This window comes from Leuciscus leuciscus, assembly GCF_965113295.1.
Source record: "Leuciscus leuciscus genome assembly, chromosome: 22".
In the NCBI taxonomy this organism is placed as follows: domain Eukaryota; kingdom Metazoa; phylum Chordata; class Actinopteri; order Cypriniformes; family Leuciscidae; genus Leuciscus; species Leuciscus leuciscus.
In genome coordinates, this window is record NC_138746.1 from 23,705,247 (window position 1) to 23,721,222 (window position 15,976).

Below are 15,976 nucleotides of genomic sequence, written 5' to 3' on the forward strand. Positions count from 1 at the left end.
ATTCACATTTACACATCATATTTGTTCCCACGCATGTAGCATGGACAAATGCAATGCAAAAGGTCTCAATTAATCACATCCATAGCCGTTGTAATCCCTTGAGAAACTAAGCATCTGTGTAAATATAGACTGTTTAAATGAGCCACATATTCAAGCGGTCTGTTTTCTCTAGCTGTGTAATTCACAAGTCAAGCGTTTGATTTTTCCATGTTGTCATCGCTGTGGATAAACTGATGAAGGGACCCTGGAGATAGTAAACTGCACTGTCAGGTGCTCACAGGGCAAATGAAGAACCAGAGAGGAGTCAGAAGCAAACTGTCTGCTTTAAGTATAGGCAGGTTATTATATTTTGATAAAATACTGTAATATATTCTTAAAATAGCTTTTTGCATTTTTTTTTTTACTAAATGGCCAGGTTGCTTGTGACGCACCTGAGATCGGGATATCAGACTGAGTGTTTTTAAATGGAGTCCTCGGCTGGTGAGTGGTTTGATTCAGATGAGTCTGAGTTTCAGATGCGGACTGCACTGAGGAACTCAACCGTTCTGTCGCCTCGAGCGCGTCTGGTGCTGGAGACTCTGATGGTGCTGATGAGTCTGGCCGCAGTGACGGGTGAGCTTTACACTACGCTTCATTAGTGTGTGTGAATGTCAGAGATGTCGTGTGGACATGAGAAAGTTTTGCATTTGATGTCTAACTATATTTCAGATTAATTATTATGGTATAAGATCAAATGATTTGTGTTAAGTTGTATTAGCTGTAACATGCAAAAACTAATATTTTAGAAGAAAACATTTCTTGTGAATATTGTTTTGACTGGTATCTAAAACAGTGCTAACAAAATCCATAGCCCTAATGACATCATCCTGCAGGATATGACTATTTTTGGTGGGAAACGACAACCCAAACATCTAGTTTACCTCCTCTTTACCTACCTCCAGTTTGTAGTGTGTTGTGGCATTATGTGCTTTTGCCTTTCTCTAAAACATTCTATCCTGTAAGACATTAGTATGATCATTTCAGAATAAAAAAAAAAAAAAATAAAAAAAAAAATATATATATATATATAGTTTTAAACACATTTTGGTAACACTTTACAATAAGGTGTTGTTAACATTAATGTATTAACTAACATGAACAAATACAGTAACAAATGTATTGTTAGTTCATCTTTGTTAACATTAGTCAATCAAGACCCAGCTGTTTATTGTTTATGATATTCACAGTGCATTAACTAATGCTAACAAATACAACTTTTGATTTAATAATGTATTAGTAAATGTTGAAATTAACATTAACAAATATTAATAAATGCTGTAGACATGCAGCTGTAGATATTACTAGTTCATGTTTACTAATGTTGTTAACTAATATTAACTAATGAAACCTTATTGTTAAGTGTTACCTATATTTGGGGTGATGTCAAGAACAATAGAAATAAAATGCATCAATCAAAACTTACTATGCTGGAAGATTCAGAACTGAAAACGCTTTACTCATTCCAAATAAACTATTGAAACTAAACTGCAAAATCATTGCAGACATCTGTGCTTTTGTGACGTCACACTCATAAACACATTGACACAATATATAACAAATATTGACATTGACATGATTTCTTTTTTTCTGACTATTTTATTTTATTATTTTATAATAGAATTTGTACAACATTAATGCAAAAATGTGTTTATTCTGTTGTGCTTTTGTTCCTCCTTTTCAGGAAACTTTCTGGTCATTGTGATTGTGGCAGCCACAAAAACCTTCCACACCGTGACCTCCGTCCTGATCATCAATCTGGCCATTAGCGATTTCTTAGTGGGAATAGGTGTCATGCCGTTTGTGGCAGTTTCCATTATGAACAACGGATGGGTCAACTACAATGTTAGTACATAATGCTTTACATCCAACATTTATAACTTAAAGGTGAAGTGTGTGAGATGTCTGAACCACTAGCGAGACCAAACGGAATCGCAAAAGTAATGACCGTTTCCAAACCATCTGCCATTCGCTGACCAAGCCATTAGTCCCGCCCCCAAACTCAAGCCATTGGTTGAATTAATGTTGCAGGTTTAAGGCCTGTTCATAATAAAAATGATAACGGAGGATAACATTCTTTTTATTATAAGAACCCCACAGTTTTAAATGCTCTGAGCTCTTAGTGATTTCAGTTATACCGTTCCTCTATCGTTATAGTTGTGGTGTGGACTTCACTATTCTCTTATTAGAGTAAAGGGTTAGTTCCCCCAAAAATGAAAATTCTGTCAGTAATTGCTCACCCTCATGTTGTTCCAACCCCGTAAGACTTTCGTTCATCTTCGGAACACAAATTAAGATATTTTTGATGAAATCTGAGAGCTGCCTCACTCCTTCATAGGCTTCTTTGTAATTGAAACTTGCCGGCCCAGAAAGTTAGTAAAGACAATGTTTAAAATATTCTAAGTGACTACAGTGGCTCAACCATAAGTTTATCAAGCGACGAGAATACTTTTTGTGCTAAAAAAATAACGACTTTATTCAACTATTAATTTTCTTCTGTGTGGGCCTCTGAGTGAGTTCACGTAGTGCAGGGGTCGGCAAGTAACTTTGGCCGCGGGCCAATATTGTTTTTAGCCAGTAGATGGCGGGCCAGCTACACGGAGTAGGCCTATGGATACAAATTAAATACTCTTATATAGGCCTATAATTGTGGAATATGATGTGTCCGTCACCATCCGTGGATCATTCATTCAATCTTTTTTTTTTTTTTTTTTAAACCAAAAATAAAAAGATGAAAAACGACTTGTTTTTCCATTATTTATTTCCTGAACTGAAATGAAAAAAACGAATAAGGATGGGTTTTCTGATTTTCTGATTGTGCTCAGATCAAAAATAGAAAAAATTAATTACTGGATTAGACATATTTTCATTTTGATTTTTAATTTTTAATTTAACACCTTATGCATATATCAAGGAAATCATTTTAAACAGATCAAGTACTATTGTGGTAACAGATTACAGCCATTTTAATAAAGGTGTGAATAGCAATCATGCCTCATTCCGTACAGTCCGACTTTTGAACTTTATTCCTTTTTTTTTTTTATTATTTATTCGGGGACACACACATACACACCTAAGGTTTAAGGAGGTCTGCGCGGGACTGTTTTTTTTTTTTCGTCCCGCTCCCACAAGGTTCTATTCAGCAACCGCTTAAAATATACTTGGTGTTACCCCCGCTTTATTTCCCGACCTGACGGGTCCACAAAATTTAGATCTCGTTTCCATAATCTCACATTCAAATGTCTCTAACGGAAAGAAGGAGATTAAGTAGCCTATAATAATTATAAATGCAATACAAAAATTGGGTTCGTGTCAATATAAATATTAGGCTATTTTAACATTGTACTGTCAGCAGAGAAAAAAAATGCCACAGAAAAAAAGAAAAAAAGAAATATAAATAACATAAATTAAATAGGACAAAGCCTATCACTCAAATTTCTAAGCAACATAAACGAAAATCATATTGCCCTACTGACGAAATGAAGTAGGCTATTTTCTGCCGAACTATTTCAAACATCCTTGCAAAAAAAGAATGTTGTTGACTGACAATGGTTTCAATACCAAACAGCTCCTCAGAGATAGGTGTACAGGCGGTCAGAATTAAGTGCGGATACGCTGTCAAAAGATGTCGGGAGTGCGAGTGGGCTATTGTCAGTCAGACCGCCCGCTCCGTCCAAAGTACACCAGAGTTCTGACCGCTAACGTCTTTTGACGCGCGAATGGACACAAAGTGGTCAAGCGTATAACTAGACGCGGCAGGCGCGAATTTGACGCGCTATTCGCGTCAGGTGTGAACGCACAGTTATACTTTAAAATGTAATCCCGCGCCGCATGATTCCCTATGGGCGTTTCACACAGTATGCGGCGGTGAAATCGCCGCGCGACTACGGCTTTTCTCAAGTAGTGGAAGAGTTTTGTGCAGCATTTAGGACTACCAAAATAATCCGGCGGGCCAGAAAATATTGCTGGCGGGCCAGTTTTGGCCCGCGGGCCGCCAGTTGCCGTTCCCTGACGTAGTGTAACAGCGCAGCGCTTCTGGGTTGTACGTCAGAACGTAGGCTCACTATTGGGCGACGCTGGTCATGCGTGTAATGCTGGCCAATAGTGAGCCTACGTTCTGACGTACAACCCAGAAGTGCTGCGCTGTTACACTACGTCAACATCTTGGGAGAGATGGTTGAATAAAGTAGTTATTTTTGGGGGGTTTTGCGCACAAAAAGTATTCTCGTCGCTTGATAAACTTATGGTTGAGACACTGTAGTCACCTGGACTATTTTAAACACTTTTTTTTTTTTTTTACTAACTTTCTGGCCGGCAAGTTTCATTTACAAAGAAGCCTATGGAGGAGTGAGACAGCTCTCAGATTTAGTTTGTGTTCCGAAGATGAACGAAAGTCTTACAGGGTTGGAACAACATGAGGGTGAGTAATTACTGACAGAATTTTCATTTTTGGGTGAACTAATGCCTGTTCACCCAGATAACCGCAACTATAGCGATAACTATATTACACCAATGAATGACAAACGTTCTGTTTATTATAAGCTCTTTAAAGTCAGAAGGGTTCTGATTGGCTGTCAATGTTTTTAACATTCATCAGTAGGAAAAAAAAAAGTGCAGAGGTACCGAAGTCAGTACTGAATTTTTAAAAATTCAGCATTTTCCTCTTGCATTTTGAGCGCTGTTGAACGGATTCTTAAACCCCTCTGATTGGCCATTGCGTTCATAACATATTTGTCTCTAAATTGGCCATTGTGTTCACACCGCTCAATCTGTGGTTGGCTACCATGATCAACGCTTCAAAAACATGTCGTCTTTGACGCTCTTCATCAAGCGCTGAGTGTTTGAAAACGACATATCAGTGGATCTGTCAATCAGTGGATATATTAGGGATCCGCTGATAGATGCCTGCTTTTAAACGCTCTCGTGTGTATCTATGTAAGCGCTCTATGAAGAGCGTCAAAGATGTCATTGTTGATCATTGTAGCCAATCACACACATATATCTTGAGTGCGTTATCACAATGGCCAATCACAGACATGTATGTTGAGCGCGTCAACACAATGGCCAATCACAGACATGTATGTTGAGCGCGTCAACACAATGGCCAATCACAGACATATATGTTGAGCGCTCAGCACAGTGACCAATCAGAGGTGTTTAAGAATCTGTTCAACAGCGCTCAAAATGCTAGAGGGAAATGCTGGTATCGTCACAATTTAAAATTTCTAAACTTGGTTCCTAGACTTGGTTCCTAAGTCGATATTTTTTGAAAACTCTACTAGGATGATTGACATTCTGAAACAAACATAACAATGTTTTGCATAGAACCAGTGTTTATTTTAACATTGATAAAATTACATAGATCACCTTTAAGTTGTTAAAGTTACAAAATAACATTCTGAGTAGGGATGCACTGATATGAAAATTTTGGCGAATACCGATATTTCTTTTTATTTGAAAGCCGATAACCGATATTTTGACCGATAAATCTAAATCCAAATTTTTATATTATTTTTGAGAGCCTAATCACAAAAACAAAAGTCTCACCATTAAAGTCATGTCCCAAGCAATTTTATGTAGCCTATATGACAGACTTGTGCTGCACATGCTACACTTAACTGTATTTTCCTTTTTTTTAAAGTGATTCTAATCATATTTCAAGCAATTCAAAACCATCATGGTGAACAGTGCGCATCTATAGTGTCTGAGCTGAAGGAAATAATCCCTTATTTATCGTCTTTAATATATCGTCCATATTTTCTTATCAGGCCGATAACATTAAAAATGAACATATCCACCACCATATCGGTATCGGCATATATATCGCGCATCCCTAATTTTGAGTGCATTAACAGATGTTTTTGCTCATTTTGAACTCTCTCTTGATCTTCTAGGATCTATGTCTGTATGTCGGCTACACATCCTCAGTCTACTGCACCGCGTCAGTTTTAACACTCGCCGCTATTGCCCTGGACCGTTACTTCTCCATCGTGGACTGCCTGCGGTACGGTTCCCGCTGCACGATATGGAGAACCGGTTCCGTGGTGATATGGATTTGGCTGCAAGCTATGTTGACCAGCTGTCCTCCTCTCCTCGGCTGGAGCAACATCAGTTTCGTGGCTCCCATGTACAGCTGTGCCGTGAACTGGGCCAAAAGCCCAAGCTACACGGTCATTATGGCCTCCTTATCTTTTCTTCTACCGGCTATAGTCATCCTGTTCTGCTATGTGAAGATTGTCCGCGTGGCACGATACCATGCTAGGAGGATCCACAGTTTGGAAGAACATCTCCAGCGTAACAGAGCCACATCTGTCTTGAATCTCCAACACTCATTCATGGACACTTACACACCATCCAGGCTGATTTACTACGTGAGTGGGAGGTTTGTGACGGATCAGTTGGATGTTCCTGATGAAGTTGCTCCAGATGCACCATCTGAGATGTCTTCCAAGCCAACTGGTGGACGTCTGCACTCTTTCATGGCTCAAATCCATACCAGTAGCCCTCAACATCCCAGTCAACCTCAGCATCATGGAGTTCTGAGGTTATTTCTGGTCATCGCCGCTTTTTTCTTATGCTGGACGCCCTACATCAGCGTAGCTCTGGTGCAGGCCACCGAAACCGCCCTGTCCCGGCCCAGGAGCGTTGTTCCCCCGTCTGCTGTCACTTTCTCCTATTGGCTGGTGCTGTTTAATTCAGATATCAACCCGTTGCTGTATGCGCTCCTCAGCAAGCGCTTCCAAGGTGCCTTCCAGAGTTTGAGATGGAAGATCCAGGCCAGGTTGGGATGCGTTGTGGAGAAAGTAGGAGCTGAGAGATCTACAGGTGGAGGTGAGAGTGACCCCACTAACAGATCGACCCACACTTCCACGGCGCACTCCAGAAACGACGGGGAGTCGACGTACTCTTCCGTTTTTGCTCTCAGCTCTCAGTTTCCCAACAGCCTCAGGGAGCAACTGAATAATGTTCTTCCGCTGGCAACTTGTTCTCGTCCTGTTTGTCATGAATGTGGCGGACGGGGTTCGAGGGCGGTGGACCACCTGCAGGTTCCCTCCAAACAGCGTGAGCGGAACAGACTCCCTTATTCTGCTGCTACTAAAAAGAAACAAGCCACATTCTTTTATGGACAGATCACAGTTAGAGTGGAACATATTTGCTGAGTGCATCACATACAGTCCTGCATAATGGAAACAAAGATGAATGTTATTTGTATTTTGTGGGTGGATGATTATTTCAATGGAATGTTATGGGTTCAATAAAATGTAAGTTCTATGAGGCATTAAAAAGATTAAATAATAATATTGCCATAATGAGGTTGTAAAGAAAATGTAAAGTTTTACAAAGACAACTGAAAAAAAAAAAGAAAGAAAAAAAAACATTGATTATTTATTGTGAAAATGTAGCTTTGCCACCACAGGAATAAATTACATTTTAAATATATATTAATATTTAAGAATAATGTGTTTTTAATCAAATAAATGCAGCCTTGGTGAGCATAAGAGACTTATTAAAAAAATCGTAATTGTTCCAAACATTTGACTGCTATTGTATATATTTATATAATGGATTATTTGTAAAATATATATTTTTCAATATTTAAAGCAAAGGTTTTTATTTATTATTGATTTGTTTGCTTATGGTTGTAACACGGGCCAGTGTTTTAGAGGGCTTTAAAGCAGAAAAAGTGAAGGTCACATTTTTTTGTTAAAGCACTTACATTAATTATTCAGTACAAAACTGTTTTTATTTGAGATTTTAACTGGTCTAAATCTTCCCTTTGTTTAGGTGGACCTATTTTGTATGTGGATGAACTCGAGGTCATGCGTTGCTGACATGATTTCTGTAGGTTGTGGCTTGTCATGTGAAAGTTACTGGGGTTTACCAGCGTTACGTGTTTGTGACATTTAAGTGAACAAATGAAATACCATTTTCATACCAAATACCAAATACCAACAAGGTCAGTAAACAATTTTGTTATATTAGCCTCATGCTAACTTTCTTTTAAGAAACTATTTTAATGTTTACTGCCTGGTCTGTGTTCTTCCTTATAGGTGCTTTATAATAACTGCATTTTTTATTTATACTGCCAGTTATGTTGATGACTTTTATTTTCCTCTCAATTTCACCATTACCATCTTCACTCTGGTCAAAAAGGCAGATTGGCAATATAAAACAACACATGGATTGGAATATCGATTAGTACAAAAATAAAATTGCATCATGCTCTTTAAACTATGTATAATCTTTGTCTTCTCTGATGCATCAAACGACAAAATATTAAACGATTTAACATAACTGGCAGCTTTTATCTAATCAAATTTTGACACAAGGTATATTCTATTTATTAAAACATTCCACAAATTCAATTGATGGATAATTACTGAAACCCACTAAGATGGTCTCTGTGAAATTGGGCATGTTAAAAAAACCATTCATTCTCAGCTCAGCATAAGCCTGTTTGATATTCATCAGTCTATAGGATTTGTTTGTTTAGAAACAAAACAAACAGAAAATATAGATTTACATGATACATGTGAAAACAGACAAAGCGGATCTATTAAATGGATGATTTATTTGTTTTCTTGTCATTTTCCTCAAATGTGATCGTAATGCATTTCAGTGTAAAAATCATTCCTTACAAAGGTTTACAATAATGTCTAGCAATAATTCCAGAGGAATACAATATTATATTTATTGTCATCATAACAATGACAATGGGAGACAGTGCTGATGAGATCCTATTGCAAATCAAAGAAAAGGCAGTGAAGCCATCATGTAGCATTTATTGGCGTTTTCTGCATGCGTTTTCCTGTAGAACTAATTTCCATCCAATGGAACAGTCCATAAGATAAAAACAAAAATGCAATGCATTGTTTTAAAAAAAAAGTGACTGGAGTCTTATGAAGTGCAGGATGTTTTCAGTGTATTTAAAGGTGGTTATCAGTTCCAGTCACCACCTTTTTCAAAGCACATAGTGTAGGTGCACTTTTCAGAAATGGTCATACATTCACTGGATGCACATGCCACCCTTTAACGGTAACACATCTTGCTGAAGATTGCCTCTTCGGTTCGCCAATACTGCCCCTGAAGTGTCCTCACAGTGGTTAGCATGTGACTGATGTGATGGAATCAAAGTATAGCTTCAGTATAAACAGTCTGGATGCTGTAGTTAACCCCCTAAAAATCTCCATTCACAGTTTAGGAAAGGAAATCCCTTTAGACCTCAGATGCACCCATAGGACGGTAGACCTTTGTTTGTACAAGGAGAGCTGGAAATCTGCAGTCTTCCAGCATCCCAGCAAACCTCAGCACCATGGTATCCTATTCCTGTTTCGCTCTTTCTCCTAAACCCTCCATATCGCTGTTAACCAACATGAGTTCAAAAACACCTTCATTCACAGTTTGGGAAGTGGAGTCCCTCAGATGCAACTGTTGCTAGGTAGAACTTTGTTGTATTAGAAGACAGCATATGTTGCAGTTCTTAATGTCTACGTCAATGTTTGGCACATATGTTCTAATGGGCACTGGTAGTGATTCGTGCCAGTCAGTCTGAGCTCCAAAAAGAGTGTAACCTTCTGAAGATCTGCAGGGACTCTTTATTGTGGAGATATTGGTTCATGGGTCTCTTGAGCAGAGGTCTCAAACTACCACTAGCCTGGTAAAATCCACCATTTGGGCCTGTTTTACGACCATACAGTTGAACTATAGAGTTAATGAAGACATATTTCCTAGCATAATGCTCTGCATGTTTAGTGGAGTAATAATGCTTGTATTCTAAACTATTTAAATGTTCTTTTCTGCAATTAGCAGTGTAAGAAAAATCACAAGCTAGCTGTGACATAATCAGAAATATTTCGATATAAAAAAAGACTACAAAGCTATCAATCTACATATGATATTCAAAATATTTATATATATATATCAGACAGGAAAATAAAGTGGTTGGAGTATAGCTGTAGTGCATCAAAAATAGAAACTTCTATCCACTGAAGACTTATTGCCACAACAAGACTGTTCCCTGTGTAAACCGCTCCTGTTTGAATCTAGTTTGATGTAGATGCATGTAACTCAGACTTATTTTCTGTGCCGTGCAGTGTTTGCTTGTTTTTATTAAATGGGCTACAGCTGTTCTTTTACATTCAAGTTTTAGGCCTGTAAAAGCCATGTGGATAATAAGAAATGTATAAAATTAAATTGCAATATATAATATACATTAAATTACAACAATATATAAAATAAAAATTAAACATTATTAATTGAAATAAAATAACATGTAAATAGTAAAGGTTTTATTTAAAATATTAAAAAATTTAAGTCTATAAAGGGATTGGTGGGCTCGATTTAAGGATAAACTTGACACTTGATAGCCCAAATTTGGCCTGTAGGTCAGTCGTTTGAGACCCCTGCTCTTGAGTTCCAAGACCCAAGTCATTGTTCCAATACACTTACAGTTGTAAGATGAGCAAAAAAAAAAGTTTAAAAAAAGGTTTGGCTTTAGGAAATCGTCTGTTATAATGTGCATGAGGGTAAATGATGGCCTACGGAGTCTCGTTGACTGAGGAATATGGAATGAATGTCCTTCTCAGCATTATCCAGTCACTGGAATAAGAACGGGAGAAGGTTTGTGCGTGTCAGTGAGGAAACGTGGACATGGAGGTCCTGGCCCGTCGGGTCCAGTTGAGTCCTGAGCTGGTTCCGGTCTCAGCCGGTTCAACAGGCTGTTCCCGCTTTCTGAGTTTGGTGCCGAGCTCAATTAAACACTGATCCCAGTCCTCCGGTAACAGCAGCATTAGGAAGCCCAGACAGATGATCAACACGGCGATGAGTCGCACTGTATTGAAGTGGATATCACAGGTGTACAGGTCCACCACTGCAACACCAACAACACACACTTTAGAGCCACCACGGTAAAATGTCTATGAAGTTGCAATGACTGCCCACTTTGCTGCACGTACTGATTTTGCCGAGTTAGACACATTCCTGGGTCAACATATTTTGTTGATCCTGGAACAACATTCTGGTCCAAAAATTTAGTCCAAACCATATCCCTACCCCTAAACCTAACCCTACCCATGAGCTATGCCTAAAATCAGAAGGAAATGCTTGGTGAATAACATTGACGTAGAAGCACCTAACTCTCCTAAACTTGACATACTGTAAACTTGTCCCTCAAATCTGATTGGACTGTTGTTCCAGGATCAACAAAGATGTTGATCCAGGAACATGTTGCACTTGGTGAAATCAGGTTCTGCCACTTTGCTATACTCAGTGGGACAGGGTTCAAAAACAGTTTCACAAAAAACTTTAGACATTTACAATGAACTAAGAGTGTAACTGTATATATCCCTTTAAGTCTGTCAGTGGCACAAAATATAGGTTTTCTATAAACAAGTTTGTTTTTATATTTAAAAAAGTTTACTTTGATGAAAATGAACTCACTTGCATTGACAGGGACACTCAGCACAATGCCAAGTGAAATCAGCTCAGGGTATGTAATGGCAATGCCAAAATTCACCAGCATATTGAATGCTGTAGAAGAAGAAAATGATGAACAGTTATATGTTATATATCTCTTCTAATTGTTGCACATTACATAAACAATACTCTACTTATAATAATATACTTTTTTCTGTCAGTATTGTATTTACCTAGTAAGAGTCCAGCCACTCCACACATGTAGGCCCAGGGAAGATCAGCTACGGATGTGAAGTACTCAACATGTGTGAAGTACAGTATAACTGGCACAAAGCTCATAAAGACAAAGTTTGCACCGCCGACAATGGTTAGAAACAGAGCCGCCTCTCCAAACTTGCCACTGCCCAAGACGAGCTTGAAAAGCACCTGAGAAAACATAAACAAAAAGACCAGCTCAGATAAGTTAGTTTCGGTTAATTGGTTCATTCAGGTGGTTCATTTCAATGATCATTCAATGCTATTCACATTATACTTGTTTTATTTTAGCTGTAATACATTCACCAGCCACTTTATTAGGTATACCTGATCAACTGATTAACTCAAATATTGAATCAGCCAATCACACAGCAGCAACTCAATGCATTTAGGCATGGAGACATGGGCTCCGTCCAGAAACAGAACAGGGGAATGAAAAGAGTAATTTAACCATCTGAACAGAACCATCAGTTTCTTATTTCAAAGCACCTTTTTAAGCGTATAATAAACCTCTGTTTAGTTTATTGTACAGTACTTGCAATGCCTTTGCCGTTGAACGAGTGTCCGCATATGCAGTCTCGGGAGAAAGTCTTGATGGTTCAGGGGTCAGATGGTGCTGAAGTTGCAATTGATTTTCTCCATGATGAATGAAGAAATTATGATGAACTTGCGATGTTAGCCTGTCTCAGTTGTTGTTGAGGTATTACAATACTTGAGGCCCTGTTGACGTGGTTGTGCCAACTCCGGGACAAAGATCCCTTGGCATTCCACACGGACAGTAACCAGGAGAAGACGAGAGAGAAGAAGAGGAGAAGAACCGTGTGCAGGTGCACTTTAACTTCTATAGAGGTCACTCCTCCAGGGTGGTCAGTAAGCCAATAGTAACTTGCTTTAGAAGGGAACATTTACGACTCTTTGTCTTCAAGGCAAGCATAGTATTTTGCATATGTAACTGGATCGGGTGTTGATGCAGACACTATTAAAGATTCTTGTAATATTAATATGTTGCATATGTATCATCATATAATATACATGATCATTTAGATCAGGGGTTTTCAACTGGTTCTGTGCCAGGGACCACCATTCTGACTAACAAGTAATCGGCGGCCCACTATTGTGTGTTTCTGTGTGTGTAGTGTGTGGATTCCTTTGTCAGATAGCACAGTCAGACGTCGAATTGAGGAAATGGCATTAAAAAAAAAGAAAAAAAGAGTTTGTCATGTCATTTTGCTGTGTACTGAACCTATTCACGGCTCCATCAACATTTCATGCCAAATCGCTATTTCCTTGTTTAAAATGTACTGCAAGATGCAGTTTCTTTCCAAATAGCGATAAGCGCCAAACCTATTTTTAGCCTAAACGCGATACATCCTCTCGACTAATCAGAATTCTTTCTCTCTCTCTCTCTCGCTCTCTCACCCTCAAATCACTCGCGCGTATCGCGCCAGACGCTCAATTTTCCTCATTCGCGCGACCGCGCCGCGCTAAACGCCTCATTCGCGCTGCAGGACCTCCAGATGCGCGTAAACGCGTCTTTACATTGACTTGACATGAAAATCACTTGCGCCAGACGCTCTATTCGCGTTTGGTGTGAACGCTACTCACTCACTCACTCATACAAGGTCATGTTGTGATTTGTTTTATGTAAAGCGGACAATGGTTCTACTTTTTATGGGTTTGACACTTTACTGAATGCCAATGTATTTATTACTGACTGACTTGCCTTTTTTTTAAGACAAACTTTTTTTTTTATGGAAAAAAAGTGATTTCAATAGTGAAATTATGTAGGCTGGAATGCATGTCACGGACCACATGCAATGCCGCCGCGGACCACCAGGGGGCCGCGGACCACCGGTTGAAAACCCCTGATTTAGATCATCAAAATACAAATTCGTAGATACCAAAAAGGGTATATTACATAATGTAAACAAGTTGTCACAGAATAAGAATATGTGAATAATAAAATTGACAAAAATGTCAGAAAGAATCTTATAATTCCAAGATGACGACCATACAAGTAATAATCCTACACAAAATGGGTCTTACTCACTAATAATTGCGCACACTATTCGTATTTATACGCACATTTAAACTTCTCATGTAGCCTAAACGTTCCGCCAAATTTATTTCAAATGTTCTTAACCCTTGTGCATCAATTTAAAAAAGTTACTCATAGGTCCAAAGAGGACAAAAATGTCCATGTCAAAAAACTGTCATAAAAAGTTGAAGCTTGGGAGCACAGACTTAACTTTGGTATCATTTTAAAGAATACCCTTAGCAGATTATTGCTGAAGTTAAGTTTATGAAAATTATTTCTGAATATTATTTTATATAAAATATATATTTTATGAAACAAGTTGAACTCTAAAACGGCTAGAAAATCAAAGCCATAAATCTAAATAAGTTGTGTTCCAAATTTGAGGTTGATATCTCAAAAAATTTGCATTCAGTAAGATTTTGTTTGGGCGCAGTACCAAACTTTCCCCATTGGATCCCAGCAAAACTCACAATGAACACAATGATTGGCTTTGTTATTTGCAGTTGAGTTTTTCTCTCTCAATACTACAAACACACACATGCACACAAACACTTTTTTTTTTATAACACACATATCAACCACACTCTGACATCCATACCAACACACGCATACAATTATCATTGCATAATTTATCCAACTGGCTCTATAATAGCTCAAAATTCATGCAGTTAACATTAACAACAAAAAAAAACTTACTCATAGGTCCAAAAGGGACAAAAATGTCCAAGTCAAAAAACTCTCATAAAAATGTTATGCTTGGGAGCAAATACTTAAGTTTGGTCTCATTTTAAAGAAGACCCTTGGCAGATTGTTGTTGAAGGGAAAAAATTGGAAAAAAGTGCAACCAAAAAAATGTTATAGAAGTTTAAGTTTATGAAAAATATTTATGAACATTATAATCAATATTTTATATAAAATATATATTTTATGAAACATTTGGAACTCTAAAACTGATATAAATTCAAAGCCATAAATCTAAACAGGTTGTGTTCCGAATTTGAGGATGATATCTCAAAAAAATGAGCTTTCAGTAAGATTTTGTTTGGGCGCAGTACCAGACTTTCCCCATTGGATGCCAGCAAAACTCCACTGGTGAACACAATGATTGGATTTTCGATTTGCAGTTGAGTTTTTCTCTCTCAAATATTACAAGCACACAAACACACTTTTTATTTTATTACACACATACAAATCACACTTAGACATCCATACCAACACACCCACACAATTATCGTTGCATAATTTATCCAGTTAGCTCTATAATATGCCGAAGCAGAAAACAGGAATAAAGCGAGTATTTGCTTTATATGCCTAACCTGAAAAAATGGTACCATCTGATAAAAAATTGTAAAAATGTCAATTTTGAAGCCTTGCCAACAGAATGAAAGCCTATTAAAAAAGATTGCATCATTTTATAGTTAAACGGCACAGGGATTCAAAAATGCAGTTTTAATGGGTTTCAATGGGGCCATTTTTGTCCAAAAGGCGCTGAGAGGAAGTATTTTGTGTAACTAGTGCAAAATAGATTTTTTAAAGGAAATGGTGATGAAATAGTAAAATTCCAATAAAAATACACACCTGTGACAAATTTTATGCAGTTAGCATTAACACAGGCAAAGTGATCAAAAAAACAAAACTGAAAAGGACAAAAATGTCCTCAAGGATGCACAAGGGTTAACCTTGTTATAATGTTGATGAAGTCGTAGTATCTAAATGAGCGAAAGTAAGTGCCTGAGGAAAGTAATTTACATAAAACACACCCAAGCCATGTCCATATGAGGGCATTCTGCACACCCTTTTCTTTCGTCACTCTCGGCACACTCTCTAAAGATGCATTCTGCCCTGAGAGCACACACACAGCAAGATCCCCGAGCAATGACAAGAGTGGCATCCTTAAAACAAGTAAAAAAAATTTCATCAAGTTTATTCATCACCTGACAATAAATATTTCACAGACTTTTTTACGTTAGTGCAATGACAAATTAAAGCAGTTATTTTATTTTAGAAGCAAACATGTATTTGCAATATCTAGTGTTTTTTACGAGTAATATGTAAACATTTTCCAATTTGGTGGCTATAAAAATCTTACACAAGAGGGCAGCAGAGTTCATCGCATGTAAGGTAATTTGTCACATTTTATTAAAACGTATCGGTTACCTAACGTAACCTCTGTTCTCTCTAGAAGAGGGAACGAGTATTGCGTAAGTAGCTTACGCTGCGGGAAAAGTCATC

At 37.9% G+C, this 15,976-nt stretch overlaps 2 protein-coding genes across 4 annotated transcripts; one reads left to right on the forward strand and one right to left on the reverse strand.

The window, feature by feature from the left end:
- Positions 1 to 85: 85 nt before the first annotated feature.
- LOC309486972 (5-hydroxytryptamine receptor 1D-like) lies at positions 86 to 7,575 on the forward strand. Of its 2 annotated transcripts, XM_082154493.1 has the most exons (4): positions 86 to 338; positions 516 to 612; positions 1,721 to 1,881; positions 5,931 to 7,575. In XM_082154493.1, exons 2-4 carry the CDS (start codon positions 516 to 518, stop codon positions 7,194 to 7,196), a joined length of 1,524 nt encoding a protein of 507 aa, XP_082010619.1. In that variant the 5' UTR covers positions 86 to 338; the 3' UTR covers positions 7,197 to 7,575. The 2 variants fall into 2 exon arrangements, with proteins under 2 accessions (XP_082010619.1, XP_082010618.1); XM_082154492.1 differs by lacking the exon at positions 86 to 338 and having other exon boundaries at positions 421 to 612.
- A 3,053-nt stretch (positions 7,576 to 10,628) lies between these two features.
- On the reverse strand, positions 10,629 to 12,522 carry LOC309487194 (solute carrier family 35 member F3-like). 2 transcript variants are annotated; one of them, XM_082154748.1, is made up of 4 exons: positions 12,242 to 12,522; positions 11,685 to 11,877; positions 11,476 to 11,565; positions 10,629 to 10,906 (listed from the first exon to the last, which is right to left on the reverse strand). In XM_082154748.1, the coding sequence occupies exons 2-4, from the start codon at positions 11,788 to 11,790 to the stop codon at positions 10,668 to 10,670; spliced, it is 435 nt and encodes a 144-aa protein (XP_082010874.1). In that variant the 5' UTR covers positions 11,791 to 11,877; positions 12,242 to 12,522; the 3' UTR covers positions 10,629 to 10,667. The 2 variants fall into 2 exon arrangements, with proteins under 2 accessions (XP_082010874.1, XP_082010873.1); XM_082154747.1 differs by lacking the exon at positions 12,242 to 12,522 and having other exon boundaries at positions 11,685 to 12,210.
- Between the last annotated feature and the right edge of the window lie 3,454 nt (positions 12,523 to 15,976).